Here is a 14,499-nt window from a genome sequence, read left to right as displayed (position 1 = left end):
ACAGCCAGATGGCCTCCACAGAACCATCACCTAGTTTAAATTAAAATGATGATTTTCCTAGGTAAGGTTTTCTCATTAATCAAATTTATTCTAGCAAGGGGATTCAAGCAAAGGGGAAGAAGGAAATGGGAAAAGAAGGGGGAGAGGGAGGAAGGAGAGATGGATAGACAGACAGATAGGAAAGAGACAGGAAGAGGGAGACAGTCAGAGAGACAGGAAGGGGGGGGGAAAGAAACATCCAGTGATTAAAAAAAGAAGAAAAACTTAAAAAAGAAAGAAAACATCAAGAGAAAAAGTAGCAAAAACCAAACCAGAGGAAGAAGGTGAGTGACAGAAAGATGGCAGGGAGGGCAGGAAGGAAGCTTCCAGGTGGCCAGGCTGCTACCCTGGTTGGAGAAGGGGAACCACGCAAGGCATCCACAATGCTGGGTAAACATTCCCTGTCCCTTTGGCAGGACCCACCCTGCTGACCAAGGGAAATGCAACGAGCCCAGGCTGGGGACTGACCGTGGAAGCATAGAAGGTACTCCTCCCGCTGCCCGGCACTGTTTGCCTGCACGATGGAGACAGGGAAGCTGTTGGATGAGGATGCAAACACAGCAGGGGCCAAAGAGTGATCGTTCTTGTCCAGGAACTCTGTGAAGGCAGGGGAGACGGGGCTTCAGGAACGATGCCCGAGCCCTCCTCTTTGAGGCCCGAGCCCTGTGAGGTGGCGTTGGGGGTAAAGATGGCAGCCCTACCCTCCAGCGTGTACTGCTTCATGTCGATCTCATAGAATTTGTTGGTTCCAATGAGGACGCTGTAATTGGTGAAGTGGATGCAGCTGCACGGTTCGGAGGTCTCTATCTCCTGAGGTGAGGGGGCACAGAGGGACAGAGATGACACAGACACCTCATCTCTGCGGCTGCTTCTGCCTGAGCCACTAGCGTCTCATCTCTGCCTGTCAGAGTGACACACAACCTGTTTGCTGCCTCATAACCCTTGCTCTATGCCAGCCCAGGCAGCCTCAGAAAACCAGGCCAGACTGCAACTCCCAAACGGGTGAGAGACACCATTTCCAGACAAAACACTGACAATATATTCTCGCAGAGGCAGAGACTGGAATGCCACACCAACTATCAGCACTGGCCAAGGCGATGCCTGGCCTAAGTGTCCTTCTTTGGGCTAGCTTCTAATTTGCTAGTTTCTAATTTAAGTCTGTATTATTCACACAGCATTACTGCATCTCTATCTTAATTGACTCCTTATTATTTGTAGTCATTTCCAGGCCAATCCTAATATCATTAAAAACAAAACAAAAGGTAACCAGAGCACTTTCTTAAAGTGATGGTCAGGAATGGTGTTTGCCTGAAACCAACAGTTCAAACGTTAATCATCACCGCCACAAAAAATGTATCCATCCGTTCCCTACCAAGGCGGAGGAGACAGCGAAGCAGGATGCTACAGTGAGAAGGTAGGGAAACCAATGGTAGTTTTAACCTCAGATTGTAAAGTCAGCTCTTCCCAGCCTTACGGTCTCACTGGCCAATCAGAAAACACTGAGGTAGTGCTTGCTTTGGCAGCACATATACTAAAATTGGAACAACACAGAGATTAGTATGGTCCCTGCGCAAGGATGACACAGAAATTCGTGAAGCTTTAAAAAAAAGAAAACGAAAACATTGAGGTAGCCAGTCCCACCCCCGTACACATGCTACAGGGTGGTCAACAAACACCAGCTATCAAGCCTACAATGAGACGGGTGCACTAACCACCACCCACACACGTAACTCACATTTTCTTACACTCTGGGCATTATCGTGACATGACCAGGCATGAGTCAGGCTCATCATCACACAACACACTTAGTCTGGGGACAGGAGACACCTTCTCCAGAGTGAGGTAGTTTTAAAGGGTAGCAGTTATTCCTACACGTTCTGTCCTGAGGGATCAGACCCCTGATCACAAGTCAAAACAGAGCCAGTGCTGGCTTGTCCCTCATCACCAGAAACCTCTAGGCACTGAGGAAGACAGGCAGATGTTGCTGGGGACTGCTGCCTTCTAAGACAAAACTGCTTCTGTCGGCTTAAAAAGAGCCATCTCTGCCATCCCCCTCCAGATCCCAAACAAAAGGAAAGTGACAGGGCCACCGTGGTTGCCACAGGCTCCAGGCTCTTCCAGGAAAGGCAGACCTCACGCTCTAGGCAGCAGAAAGGAATAGATACATGCTCTCCTCAACACAGCCCCCTGCGTGCATGGGGAGACGGGACACAAGCATGGACACGGGACACCATGACTGATCCATTAACTTGCCTTCCGGATGCAGTACTTGCTGAGGTTGTCATTGTAGCGGAGGATAACAACTTTGCTCGGCATGGCGGCACAGATGCAGAGGCTGTTCTCAATCTAGAAGGCCATGGGGGTGGGGAGTGGGAGGCAGAACTTGTCATCAGCATGAACTATATAGTTCTGCACAAAACTAGACAAGGGGCATGGTTAGAGCAGGGTCTGATCTCAGCACTGGTGACATTTTGGACCAGATCGTTCTCTGAGAGGGAGGCAGGGCACGGCCTGTACACTGGAGTAACAGGAGCACCATGACCATGACCATGACCATGGCCACTAGACATCTGCAGCACCCTCTAGTTGTGACAATCAAAACTGTCTATAGACATTACCAAATGTCCCCCAGGGACTGAATCACCCACCCCTGGCTGAAACTCACTGCCTTAGTTGGGATCCTGAGGTCTAGGGGCCACGTGACACCTCACAGGTGGTATATTTGTGCCTTAGGATGGAGACAGACTTTTTTGACCTTATACTGAATGAAGAGGACAGGGTGACATGAGGAAGGGGGTGGGGATAGCAGGGAGCTTTGTCAGGTGGTTTTGGAACCACTGAGGCCATACACCTCGGGCATGGTTATGAGCCTTGTCCTGGGCAGATTATCAGAGGCATAGCTTCTTTTCTGTCACTGTGACAAATGCTCTGACATCACAACGCAGGGGAGACAGAGCTTATCCTGGTGCAGGCTGAGCTGAAAGCAAAGCAGCAGGAGCTCCTGGCTGCCATGCCTCCCTGGCCGTGAGGGACTGAGAACCACGGGAAACCCTTCCTTCCCTAAGTGTCTTCTGTCCAGGGATTTGGTCACAGACATGAGGAAATAATGAATAGACTTTATGTCTAGGGGGGAAAGTTCTTCAGTGTGGTCTGTGGATATGCACATCAAGACTCTTTTTTCTACCTCTTAGACTCAGGCTTTTTTTTTTCTTTCAGCAAGAGTGAAAAGAAACTCATTGCACAGACAGTCATAAACTGAAGGTCAGCATTGAAGGAACAAAGAGGAAAATGCAAGCGTATTTATGCTGTGTACATAATACATTATGAGGCCTTTAAATTTATATGCACATTTCATATAGTTTTTAGTATTTCAGATAATAAAATAAGATTATTTACAATTTTTAAAGTTTAGAAATTAATATGAACATTTCTAAGTAAATCACTGTTCATAGGAAAAGTTTTAAAATACGTGGGATGGTAATAAATAAAATGTTCACATCAAAAGATACAAGGTGCACAGCCTTGAAGTGCTTATATTAGACAATGCTATGAAACCTAGTGAGCTAACTAAGAAATTGGGAGGATAATAGGAAATTAAATGACAGAAGAAAAAAGACATAAGATAATGATAAATAAAAAGAAAATGCTGTGACACAGACAATAAAGCCCAAAGCTGAAACTGTAGTTAAGGTTAAGGTACTGGCTGCTCCTGCAGAGGGCTGGGTTGCAGTACCCAACAGCCATGCTCTGACACTCTCATTGGGTCTTTTTGGGCATCAGGCATATGGTACACAGACGTACATGCTAGTAAAACACTCATACAAAAAAAAAAAGTTTTAAATGAAATTTCATCTCCATAAAACTGCTGCTAAACTGTATGTGTGCATGGGTATGCATGTGTGCACACGTGCATGCATGCTAACCTGCAGCATGTGTGTGTGTGTGTGTACATATGTACAATACATGCCTATGCGCATGCCATGAAGTACAGATGAAGGTCAGAGGACAACTTTCCCACCTTCTAATCCAAGCATTCAGGAGACAAAGACTGGCTGGTCTCTGGTTCAAGTCCAGCCTGGTCTACAGAGCAAGGCCCAGGCCAGTCAGAGCTAGTGAGGCCCTCTCTGGATGACAGGCCAGGAAGGAAGCGGATGGGAGCATCTTTGCATTTTGCTGTTGTAAGTGGTAGTTCCAGAACCAATCCCTGGCAGGCACCGAGGGACCACCAAATAACTACCATAAATTAGATTGTGTAAGTTTCTGGTAATAAGCACACTTTCATTCAATATAGGCATGAGGTTCCATGCTGTATTGCTTTCCCCCCCAAATTATCCTTGTTTTGTTTTGAGACAGGGACTCACACTATATACCCTTAGCAGGCCTGAAACTCGCTCTGTAGACCAGGCTGAACTGGAACTCAGAGAGGCCTGCCTGCCTCTGCCTCCCAAGTGCTGAGATTATAGCGTACCCCAGTCCCTGCATTATTATTTTCAAGAGGTTCATTGTATAATCATGTGCTCTTGACCCCTGGAGCCCTGAGTTTCACCATCTGTTTCATGTTCCTCAAACATTTCCTTCATAGTTAAAGCCCGAGTAAACTTTTATTATTTTACTACTGAAAGGACACCAAGAGGTCATGGGTAAAAAACCAATGTTCAAGGCTGACTCAGTAAGTTTGGTTGGAAGAGGAGTAGGGTTGATTTCTAGAACATTCCATCAGCAAAGGCCTTAAGGGGAGTTTACCTTGCCAGCAGCAAACAAGTGACAGCCTTTGACAGCTTCAAAGACATTGGGGGAGATGTCGGGCTGGGCAGGAAGATGGGATTGTGCCAAGGACTGCTTCACCTTCTTTATGTCCACCAGACAGAGGGCACGCTCTTCCCCTGAGAGGAAAGGACAGCTGTAGTCAGAAGTGAAGACACGGAAGATGACTTGAGGACCCATGACTGGAAAGCGCAGGAGCTATTTGGACAAACTAGGGAGTGCCTTTCACCCAAGATGGGCATGGCAGAAGGGACTTCTGAGTTTAGAATATCTGCATATATAATGAAACACCTGGGGGATAGGACCCAAGTCTACATATGAAATTCCTTTGTGTTTCTTAAACCTCTTATAGCCTAAAGTTAACTTTATACAGTAGGTGGGGAGTGGGGGAACTGCACTGAATTTTGACTGAGACCAATCAAATGAGACCAAGTAGGGAATTTTCCATGAGTAGCATGGTGGCGATGCCCAACGTTTTAGACGGAGGAACGTTTGGGCATTTAAACCTCCAGAGCTGTGAGGTAAACAATCTTCTTTTCTTCATCTGAGGGCCGGGTCTTAGGTATTTCATTATAGCAATGAGAGCTAATTCAGCCTCCTCCACTGGGCAGAAGGTGTGGGGGCAGGTTGTCCTTGAGAGTGTCAGACTATGCTAAACAGGACGCTGACAGTGAACCAAACGTGGACAAAGGACTCATCAGCTGAGGTCTGGCACCAACAGAGACACACAGCGTGGCAGGAGTGTGTCCTTGTAAAGATAAGTCCTTATAAAATATATATTAGCAACTGTGGGTTAATAATCAAGTCAGAGCTAGCCAATAAGAAACCAAGCAAACGGCCAACATCGTCATAATTAATATAGTGTCCTGTGTGTTATCTGGGACCAGACTTGCGAGGAAAACCACACATTACATATGGTTGTCAGGAGTGGGATCATGAATTTCCACATAGAATGACAAAGCTTAAAAGAGATTTTAGAAACAACAGAGAGAAGCATGGCTTCTTGTTAGCAGCATTTTTCTCAGGTGGGCTCTGTTTTGCTAGAGACAAGCAGAGACTTCCATGGCCAGTGTGGTAAACTTACGGCCGCCATCTTGGAAAAAATGCAGTTTAAATAGCTGCGGTTTTAGCAGATAAGACAGGTGGCCAAAAACAAAACAAAACAAACAAACAAACAAAAAAACCCAAAGATTTACAGTAAAGCCAGATGAAGAAAAACCTGTAAAGGTTTACAGTGTGTTTAAAAATTACATAGGCTTGGCCGGGCGGTGGTGGCGCACGCCTTTAATCCCAGCACTCGGGAGGCAGAGGCAGGCGGATCTCTGTGAGTTCGAGGCTGGGCTGGACCGATAGCCTCCAAAACAATACAGAGAAACCCTGTCTCGTAAAAACAAACAAAAAAAAATTACATAGGCTTGAGAGAGAAAAAGAAACAGGATAGTGGTAAAAGAAATAGAGAGTTGTGATGGCACATGCCGGTAGGATTTACTGAAAGAGGCAGAGGCAGGCAGACTTCCAGAAAAACCCTGTCCCAGAGAAATAAATAAAAGTAAAAGATAGAGTAATAATAAGAGATAAATAGATAAGCCACAAAAGATGAAAAGTACACTAAGAGTCTGGATACTGTATGCTATTGTGTTGTTTTTAAATAGTTTGAATGCTAAGGAAATAACTGATAAAATACCCTTGATTTTAAATGCTGCTAAATTAATCCAACTTACACATTTTAAAAATGCTTTGACTTCTAAATCTAAGGACAGGTTACTTGGAAAAAAATTATTTATGTTTCCACAGAAAATGGAAACTTGTGAATTCCTTCCAGGCTTTTGTGGTTTGATGAAGCAAGACCTCCTGAAGCAATGTCCCGGGCAATCCAGCATCTAAAACAGTTGGGACAATACAGCTGTACAGACCACAAAAACAAGGACTTAGCCAGGTTTCTGAGTTTTGTCATGATCCCCATGGTATGGACAGCGACCCCCCCCCATCAGCAGGAAGCAGTTTGGAATGAGCAACGTCCAAATTCCCAAATATTGTTTTCATTTGAATGGGGTTGCTTATAATTGGTTAATGATCACAACCAATCTCTTTTTAAAGGTAAAAGGGGTGTTATGCTATGGAAATGAATACTTTATATTGGTATGGTTTTTCATTCATTGATACAAATTCAAAGTCAATTTTGTGATATGTATATTTCGCCTCTTGTTTAATTATTGTGTTTATACTATTCTTTTAAAACATAATACATAATTAAATCAGATTATAAATAGTTACTTATAATAGTCAGAATTTATAGTTAGGTTAGTTAGGTTTTCTAGATATAGAGATATATTTGAGATAGACAGTCTTCAAACCTTTCAAAGACCTTCAGAAAATGGCATTTAAAATGGTTTAGGGTTTCTCTTGACAATGTGAAATTTCTGCTCCTGGCAGCACCAATTACATCTGAGAGGAAGATGGGCATCGAAGAAACTCGTTATGGAGTTTGCTTTCAACGTGGAAAGATTAGCCATTTGGGCAAGAAAGCTCTTGCCTAGACTGTTTGACTGTTGCTGTATAATCTGGACATGCAAGACCCACAGAAAAGTAACTACTAAACTTGAACAGTCCTTAGGGGTTCCTGCTTCATGGAAGAGTCTGACGGACTTTCTGCAGGACACAAAAGAATGACTGACAGACTGCCAATGCAGATGGACAGTTTGAAATTTCCTGCTTTGCTGTGAAGTCTTCCAGACACACTGACCTATGGGCTGAAGATGGATGCCCCAACATTACAGAGGAACTTCTGGCAACTGTCCAGGCAGCGAGATCTCTCTGTCAATTCCAGTGTTTACATATTATCCTTCTGTGGTCTTTGATGGAGTTGAAGACAGATAGTTATAATTATAGTTTTCCTTAGTTATGATAAAAGATAAGCTACATATAAGACTTTAGACTCACAAAGATAGGACAGATAATACTTTCTTTAAATCTTACTAAATGTTAATAGACAAAATATTGTCACTATAGTTCTTGCTTGATAACTGTTTTGTTATATGTAATTTGACTATGCTAAAGTTAAAACCTTTCTTTTTATTTAGACAGAAAAGAAGGGGTTGATTGGAGATGTCATTCTGTAAATCTGTCTCTCTTATCGGTTGTTGAATAAAGCACTGTTGGCCAATAGGGAAACAAGATAGATGGGACTAGGAATCTAGGAGGATTCTGGGAATTGTAGTGAAGAGGCTGGTCACCATGTGATCTCCCGGGAGGGATGGACACAGCAGGAGTGCGTCCTTGCAAAGATAAGTCCTTATAAAATATATATTAGCAACCACGGGTTAATAATCAAGTCAGAGCTGGCCGATAAGAAACCAAGCAAACGGCCAACATCTTCATAATTAATATAGTGTCCTGTGTGTTATTTGGGACCAGACTGGCAGGAAGGAAACACGTTATAACACAGGAAAGGGGCACTGCTGACCCCACCTGCTGCCCAGAGGCTGCCTCTGCATATCTGCAGCTTGAAGCTTAGCTCTCCAAGTGCTGTGGAAGTCAACAAAGAGGCTTCACCAGAGTCTGCCCACCTGCTATCATGAGCAGCTTCTCCAGGTCCTTGATGATGTAAATTTGGAAGACCGCTCCAATTCCTGGGATGTGGGTTAAGGAGTTTTTCAAGACGTTCAGTGCATAGAGCCCTTCCTCTGTGCCCACCAGCACCACCTGCCAGGGCAGAAGTCCAGAGACACAGCATAAGTTGTGTGACCACAACAGTTGTGTTTAAACACAATCAGTTGTGTTTAACAGCAATGATGCCAACCCCGCCACCCGTGCGTCCCGACAGTGTGTGACTGTGGCCACCCCCTGGGATGGTGCCAAGGCAACAAACCTGGTCGCTAAAGGGCAGGGTGCAGTTCATGTCAAGCCGGTCATCCCCTTCCAGTTTCAGCAAAGAGTTTCCAAGTAATGTCTGTTCACATGTGAAAGGAAAATGGAAAAAGGGAGGAGACAGAGCGAGTTCAAACTGTCTACAATCAAACCATCCAGAGTGACAGAAATGTAAAGTCAAGTTCAAAAGCACACACCAGACCCAGGGCCTCGAATATGCCGGGCTAAGCACTCAACCACTGAGCCACAACCCCAAGCTCTCACCCCATCTTTTGACGGGAGCCCCAGAGGCAAAATGGGCATTATTTGTGTTTCCAGGGCAGCTGTTACTTAGTTTCAGAGTTACAACTCTGTGCAGACACACACCAGTGGTGACACAGACACAGAAAGCTCTGCTGCAACAGGAAATAAGATAAAGCTACAGAGAGTTCCCAAGCAGTTACACAGGCCCCTTCCCCATCTCAGCTGCAACAGAAACGTAAACACAGGTGTCCATAACAAGGCAAGCTTCGAGTCCTCTTGATCTCAGCCCACACAGGCTGCCGCTCACAGGAAGTACAGTCATGTGCCTATTGTACGTGAGCAAAAGGCTTGTGTGTGGAAACAGACACCATTCATCTAAACAAGCCTCTTCAGGAGGCTCACCATTAAGAACGTTCCTACGGCTAAGTGTCTGGAAAGTGCTATTTGGTTTTTGGCGGAGCAAACACCGATGAGCAGTGAGCACTTTAAGCATCCTGCAATGTTCCGGGGGGGAGGGATGCCAATCCAGGCTCACACACGGATGCCTCCACCGTCTCAAGGATAGGTGGGATATCAGGCCTATGGAGAGTAGATGCTGCAGGGACAGCTGGAGAGGCTAGCAACAGCTTCCTGGGGTGCAAGCACTCACTGACAGACTTGGGTCAGAGTGCTTATAACTCGAGGACCCCACTGAGTAAACGGGAGGGCTATTCCAAGCAGACTCCACAGGTTCCCCTGCCCTGCAGGGCTGCTGAGGGAGACAGATGCAGAAGAACTCCACTGTTGCCTACAGCCTGCACTGTCAGCACTACAAAGCTAGGGTAAAAAAAAAAAAAAAAAAAAAAAAAAAAAGCTATGGGCCCTCAGATGTAGCAGGAGGGAAACCCAGCCAGGTGGTGGGATTTCTCATCATTGCAGTCAGTGCCCACAGCCACACACTCTACAGAGAGAAGTGTGCGCCCCACCCTCCGTGGTCATGGTCATACTCACGGCATCGGCTTCTGCCTTTTCCCTAGAAACTCTCCCGCCTGCGACGACAGATTCTAAGGCGGTGACCCAGCGCTGCTTGTCAGGAAAGCTGGGTGCCAGCAAGTACAGGGTTCTCCCAGGCCAGCAGGTGGTATGTGGGTGAGACTCCATCTTCAGTATGTATGGGACATCTACAAGATTTCAGAAAGCACAAGATTGGCCCCCGGATGCCTTCCCCGTGCTCCTGGACAGGGATGATGTCATGGCATCAGCATCCCACCAATCCCTGCAAGTTGAGCTCCTGCTAAGATGGGGGACTAGACACAGGTGTTGGCAGAGCAAACTGCCATGTTTCCATCCTGCTCCTCTCATCCCCACCTCCTGGGCAGGGCTCTTCTGGGTCCCACTCACCTGCTTTGGCTGTATTTGCAAGTTCAGAAGCACCAACGGCACCATGAATAGATACGTCCCCGTCGGGAAGGCACAGCTCAAATTCTTCCACCGGCCTCTGTCCAGCTTGGTGCAAAGAGGAAGGGTGGAAAGCAAAACAAAAGAACAGGACCAAGAACGAGAGAAGAGAGAGAAGAGGGAGGAGGATGGAGAGGAGAGCAGAGGAGAGGGGAGGAGAGCAGAGGAGAGCAGAGGAGAGCAGAGGAGAGCAGAGGGGAGGAGAGGAGAGCAGAGGGGAGGAGAGGAGAGGGGAGAAGAGCAGAGGAGAGGGGAGGAGAGCAGAGGAGAGGAGAGCAGGAGAGGAGAGCAGAGGAGAGGAGAGCAGAGGAGAGCAGAGGGGAGGAGAGGAGAGCAGAGGGGAGGAGAGGAGAGCAGAGGGGAGGAGAGCAGAGGGGAGAAGAGGATGAGAGGAGAGCAGAGGGGAGGAGAGCAGAGGGGAGAAGAGCAGAGGGGAGAAGAGGATGAGAGGAGAGCAGAGGAGAGGAGAGCAGAGGGGAGGAGAGCAGAGGGGAGAAGAGCAGAGGGGAGAAGAGGATGAGAGGAGAGCAGAGGAGAGGAGAGAGAGCAGAGGAGAGCAGAAGATGAGAGGAGAGCAGAAGATGAGAGGAGAGCAGAGGAGAGGAGAGGAGAGGAGAGGAGAGCAGAGGGGCATGTAAAGAGTTTGCACAAGGACAAAGAAGGAAATGAGGTGCAGACAAGGCAGAGAGGGAAGATAAAAACAAAAAATAAAGTGTGTCAGATGAGGGGCACAGTCAACTTTCTGGTGACGATGTGGATTTATGGGCTAGTTGACTGAGGCGGAAGTTCTCTGATGTGTTAGCAGTTGGAATCTTCGGGGCAGCACCCTGCGGGTTCTTCAAGGGGGAGACCTATAGATTGAGTATCGCACCAATAACCTTTAGAGAAGTCACCTGGCTTTTAACTTTGAAAAATGGAAAAGCAGAGGAGGCTTGTGAAGCAGTCCAAAAGAAAAAAAGTTAATTAATAAATAAATAAAACTAAAAGCAAAGCCTTCACGCCAACACTGGAAGGCCTGGGTTAGCCACGTGCAATGATATTCCCTCTGAATCATTAATTTACCTTCTCTGGCTTCATTGTCATAGATGAGGACTTTTGACCCCTCCAAGACAATGTACTTCCTGTCCCAGCCTTGCTGTCCTCGTTTGTTATTCCTGGGAAAAGAAAGATGAATTAGAAAAATGTCAGAACTCAAAAGCGGCAGACTGAAGCAAGGGCATCCTCAAAGATGACACTTCCCTAGGAGATGGGGAGAAGGCAGTGGCCTGTGGGCCCCGGCTGCCCTACAGTGGTACCTGGGCACTTTCATCCACCCTTCCAGGTGCAAGCTGCTACTGGGCTCCTTGCTCTGGAGACCTGGGGAGTTCATTTTGTCACGGCAGAAGGCCTCAGTGAAGTGTGTGGCGTATTCAGCAGGCAGGCCGCACGTGGCTGGCAGGCAGGTGGAGCACTTGGGATGACACATCACTTGGCACTCTAGAGGAGAGGAGAACCAGGACCAGTCTGAAGATGCTCTCTGCTGGGCTAGGTCATGACGAGAACTTCTCCACCCCCACAGCAGGACTGCAAGAGGAGCTGGGCACACGGTAATTCCTGTGCGTCCCCAGGTGCCAGGGAATCAGAGAACTGCCGCCCTCCACCCAGCTTGCCTGGCTTCTGTCTAGGCTACCCACTGGGAGGTGTGCACAAGAAGGAGAATGTTTGCATGTTCACTTCAAGCCAGGGGGGGAAAACCCTCCTGACACCAAGGGGCCGGAATTGAACAAAGGTAGAAGCATTTTACACGCTGACTTGGAAGTCAGGAGATGAAGCTATCATTTGGAGTCACTACTTTAAGCAAGCGAAGAACAGTGTCCTCACACTGAACTGAAAAGCTTTGGCAATGAATGTATTACACGACAATCTAAAACATCGCCTCCACCTGATATATTTCATAGATGAGACACGCAGGTGCCCAGCACAGACACACGGCCATTGCTCTTACCGAGACATTTGGATGCCTGGCGTCCAAAGTGCACAGTATCCAGACACACGGCGCACTTGGTAGCTCGCATGTTCAGTCCCACGTTAAATCGGTGAGGAATGTTGTGGTGCATACGCTCCTTAAGACGCCGGCTAAATTCTGAAGGAAAAAGATTGTCAACTGAAAGTGGAAAGAGAATCCAGAGGACGGGAGAAACAGTCTCTGCAGAGGTTTGTATCAAGAATCTATTAGAGTTCTTACAACCCAGTACTTTGGCTAGATATTCCCTAAAGAGGGAAAATGGCCCCAAAGTACCTGACAAGATTTGAGGTGTCATTAGGCTTTAGGAAAAATGCAAATTAAAACCACAGCAAGGTGCACGTAGCATCGAGAATGAGAGAAATGGAAAACCGGGGTTTAGGGGATGTGGAGAAATGCCAGCCTTTGCACTTTCCAGTGAGGACAGAAAACGGTACAGCTACTTTGGGATCCAGTTGGACATTTCCTCAAAGAGTTACACATAGAATACAACACATACATTGTTCTAGCAATTCCACTCCTAGCTTTATGCCCCAGAGGACAGAAGACACACACACCCGCGACTGACTGCATATCACTCACAGCGGCACAACTTACGGCAGCCAAAAGAGCAGAGACAACTCAAGCGCCGCCCCTCAGTAGCCTAATGGGGAAGATGCACCACCCAAACAATGAGATGTTATTTAGCCATGTAAAGAAAAGAAATGAGGTAGTGATGTGTGCTACAAGGTGGGCGGATCTCAAAAACAGGATGTTCTGGAAAATAAGTCAGTCACAAAGGGCTGCAGGAAGCATGATCCCATTCATTTGAAAGACCTAGAAAAGCAAATCCACAGAGAAATAAAGTAGATCAGTGGTTGGCGGAGGAGGAGAGAGGGAGAAGAAATGAATATCTCCTGACAGAGTTCAGTAGTCGTGTGGTTTCAGGGGTTGTCCTAACACTGAGTGTCTGAAAACCCTGAATTGTACATTTTAAGTAGGTGGTTTTTACAGAATGTGAATTATGCCTTCATTAAGCTGTTAAATCATAAATCATAAGATTATTGTAGCCATTAACATGCATCTAGATTCATATGAGTCAATAAGACCTCTGTGACTTGATAACCACTTTATTTAAGAACATATTTCTGGTAGAAAGCTGACTACATGATGGTACCCATGCTTGTGAACATTTAAGGGGGGTGGAGGACTGTTGTTTGAGGCAGGATCTCACTATGCAGCCAGTTCCTGGCCGGCCTGGAATTCATTCACGCTGTAGACCAGGCTGGCCTCAAACTCACAGAGACTGCCTCTGCCTCTGCCTCTGCCTCTGCCTCTGCCTCTGCCTCTGCCTCTGCCTCTGCCTCTGCCTCTGCCTCTGCCTCTGCCTCTGCCTCTGCCTCTGCCTCGCTGAGACTAAAGGTGTTCACCACTAGTCCAGCTTAAACATGTTCATTAACTGATTATTTGTAAATATTTAGTCATGAAAGTGTGTATACAATGCTTCTCATGGAACTCAGTTTGAAAGTAATAATTATGAACTGTAGAATTTTTTGATTATTGAAGTAAGAACTCACTGAAGAATTCTTTTACTCCCAGTTTTTTTCCATGAATGACCTTTTCATGTCTGGAGAACTGAGTCTTACATTTCTATTGCAGCCTGTTAAATTAACAAGACAGACAGACAGACACACACACACACACACACACACACACACACACACACACACCTCCTGCCAGTGTACTGGTTCTCCCTCATCAGTGACCTGGTGAGATGCAACTTTATACAGAGGGAAGTTCAGAATGCACCTCGAGCTCTGCTCTGCTGGGGTCTCCTTACCACACCACCCCTCTTCCTTTCTCGGGAAGTTGTGTGGATTGACACGAAGCACAACGACAATCGGAGGGTACGATACACACCCAGGAGGGACATGGGGGACCACAGTGCCCAGAGAACTGCTGCAGGACACCTGTTAACAGGTTGACACCTAACCAAAGATTGGTTCTTTCCTATCTGGACAACTTCTAGAGGTCGACATTCTGGCCAAGGTGTCCTATAAACGCAGCAACAAGATGGCGTGTCTTGGTCCATAAGAGCACAGCTATGAGACAGTGTCATCAAAATTCACAACCTAAGAAGGTTGATGGTGACGCCAGGGTACTCAACG

At 46.6% G+C, this 14,499-nt stretch overlaps 1 protein-coding gene and 1 non-coding gene across 2 annotated transcripts in view; one reads left to right on the top strand and one right to left on the bottom strand.

The window, feature by feature from the left end:
* The window catches only part of Cit (citron rho-interacting serine/threonine kinase), a 171,778-nt gene that overhangs the window by 13,453 nt on the left and 143,826 nt on the right, over positions 1–14,499 (bottom strand). Inside the window, exons 34-44 of the mRNA XM_040731524.1 lie at positions 12,335–12,472; positions 11,646–11,826; positions 11,413–11,504; positions 10,294–10,398; positions 9,904–10,073; positions 8,672–8,752; positions 8,370–8,505; positions 4,783–4,922; positions 2,293–2,385; positions 741–849; positions 508–636 (exon numbers count right to left, since the gene is read on the bottom strand). Of these exons, the coding sequence (XP_040587458.1) occupies positions 508–636; positions 741–849; positions 2,293–2,385; positions 4,783–4,922; positions 8,370–8,505; positions 8,672–8,752; positions 9,904–10,073; positions 10,294–10,398; positions 11,413–11,504; positions 11,646–11,826; positions 12,335–12,472 (1,374 nt within the window). The remainder of the gene's footprint in view (positions 1–507; positions 637–740; positions 850–2,292; positions 2,386–4,782; positions 4,923–8,369; positions 8,506–8,671; positions 8,753–9,903; positions 10,074–10,293; positions 10,399–11,412; positions 11,505–11,645; positions 11,827–12,334; positions 12,473–14,499) is intronic.
* On the top strand, positions 1,547–1,650 carry LOC121134085. The gene has a single exon (XR_005871113.1). It is a non-coding gene; the product is annotated as a U6 spliceosomal RNA (small nuclear RNA).

This window comes from Mesocricetus auratus, unplaced genomic scaffold, assembly GCF_017639785.1.
Source record: "Mesocricetus auratus isolate SY011 unplaced genomic scaffold, BCM_Maur_2.0 Super-Scaffold_100025, whole genome shotgun sequence".
In the NCBI taxonomy this organism is placed as follows: domain Eukaryota; kingdom Metazoa; phylum Chordata; class Mammalia; order Rodentia; family Cricetidae; genus Mesocricetus; species Mesocricetus auratus.
The sequence above is the reverse complement of the archived record's forward strand: the minus strand, read 5'-3'. Positions and strand labels throughout refer to the sequence as shown.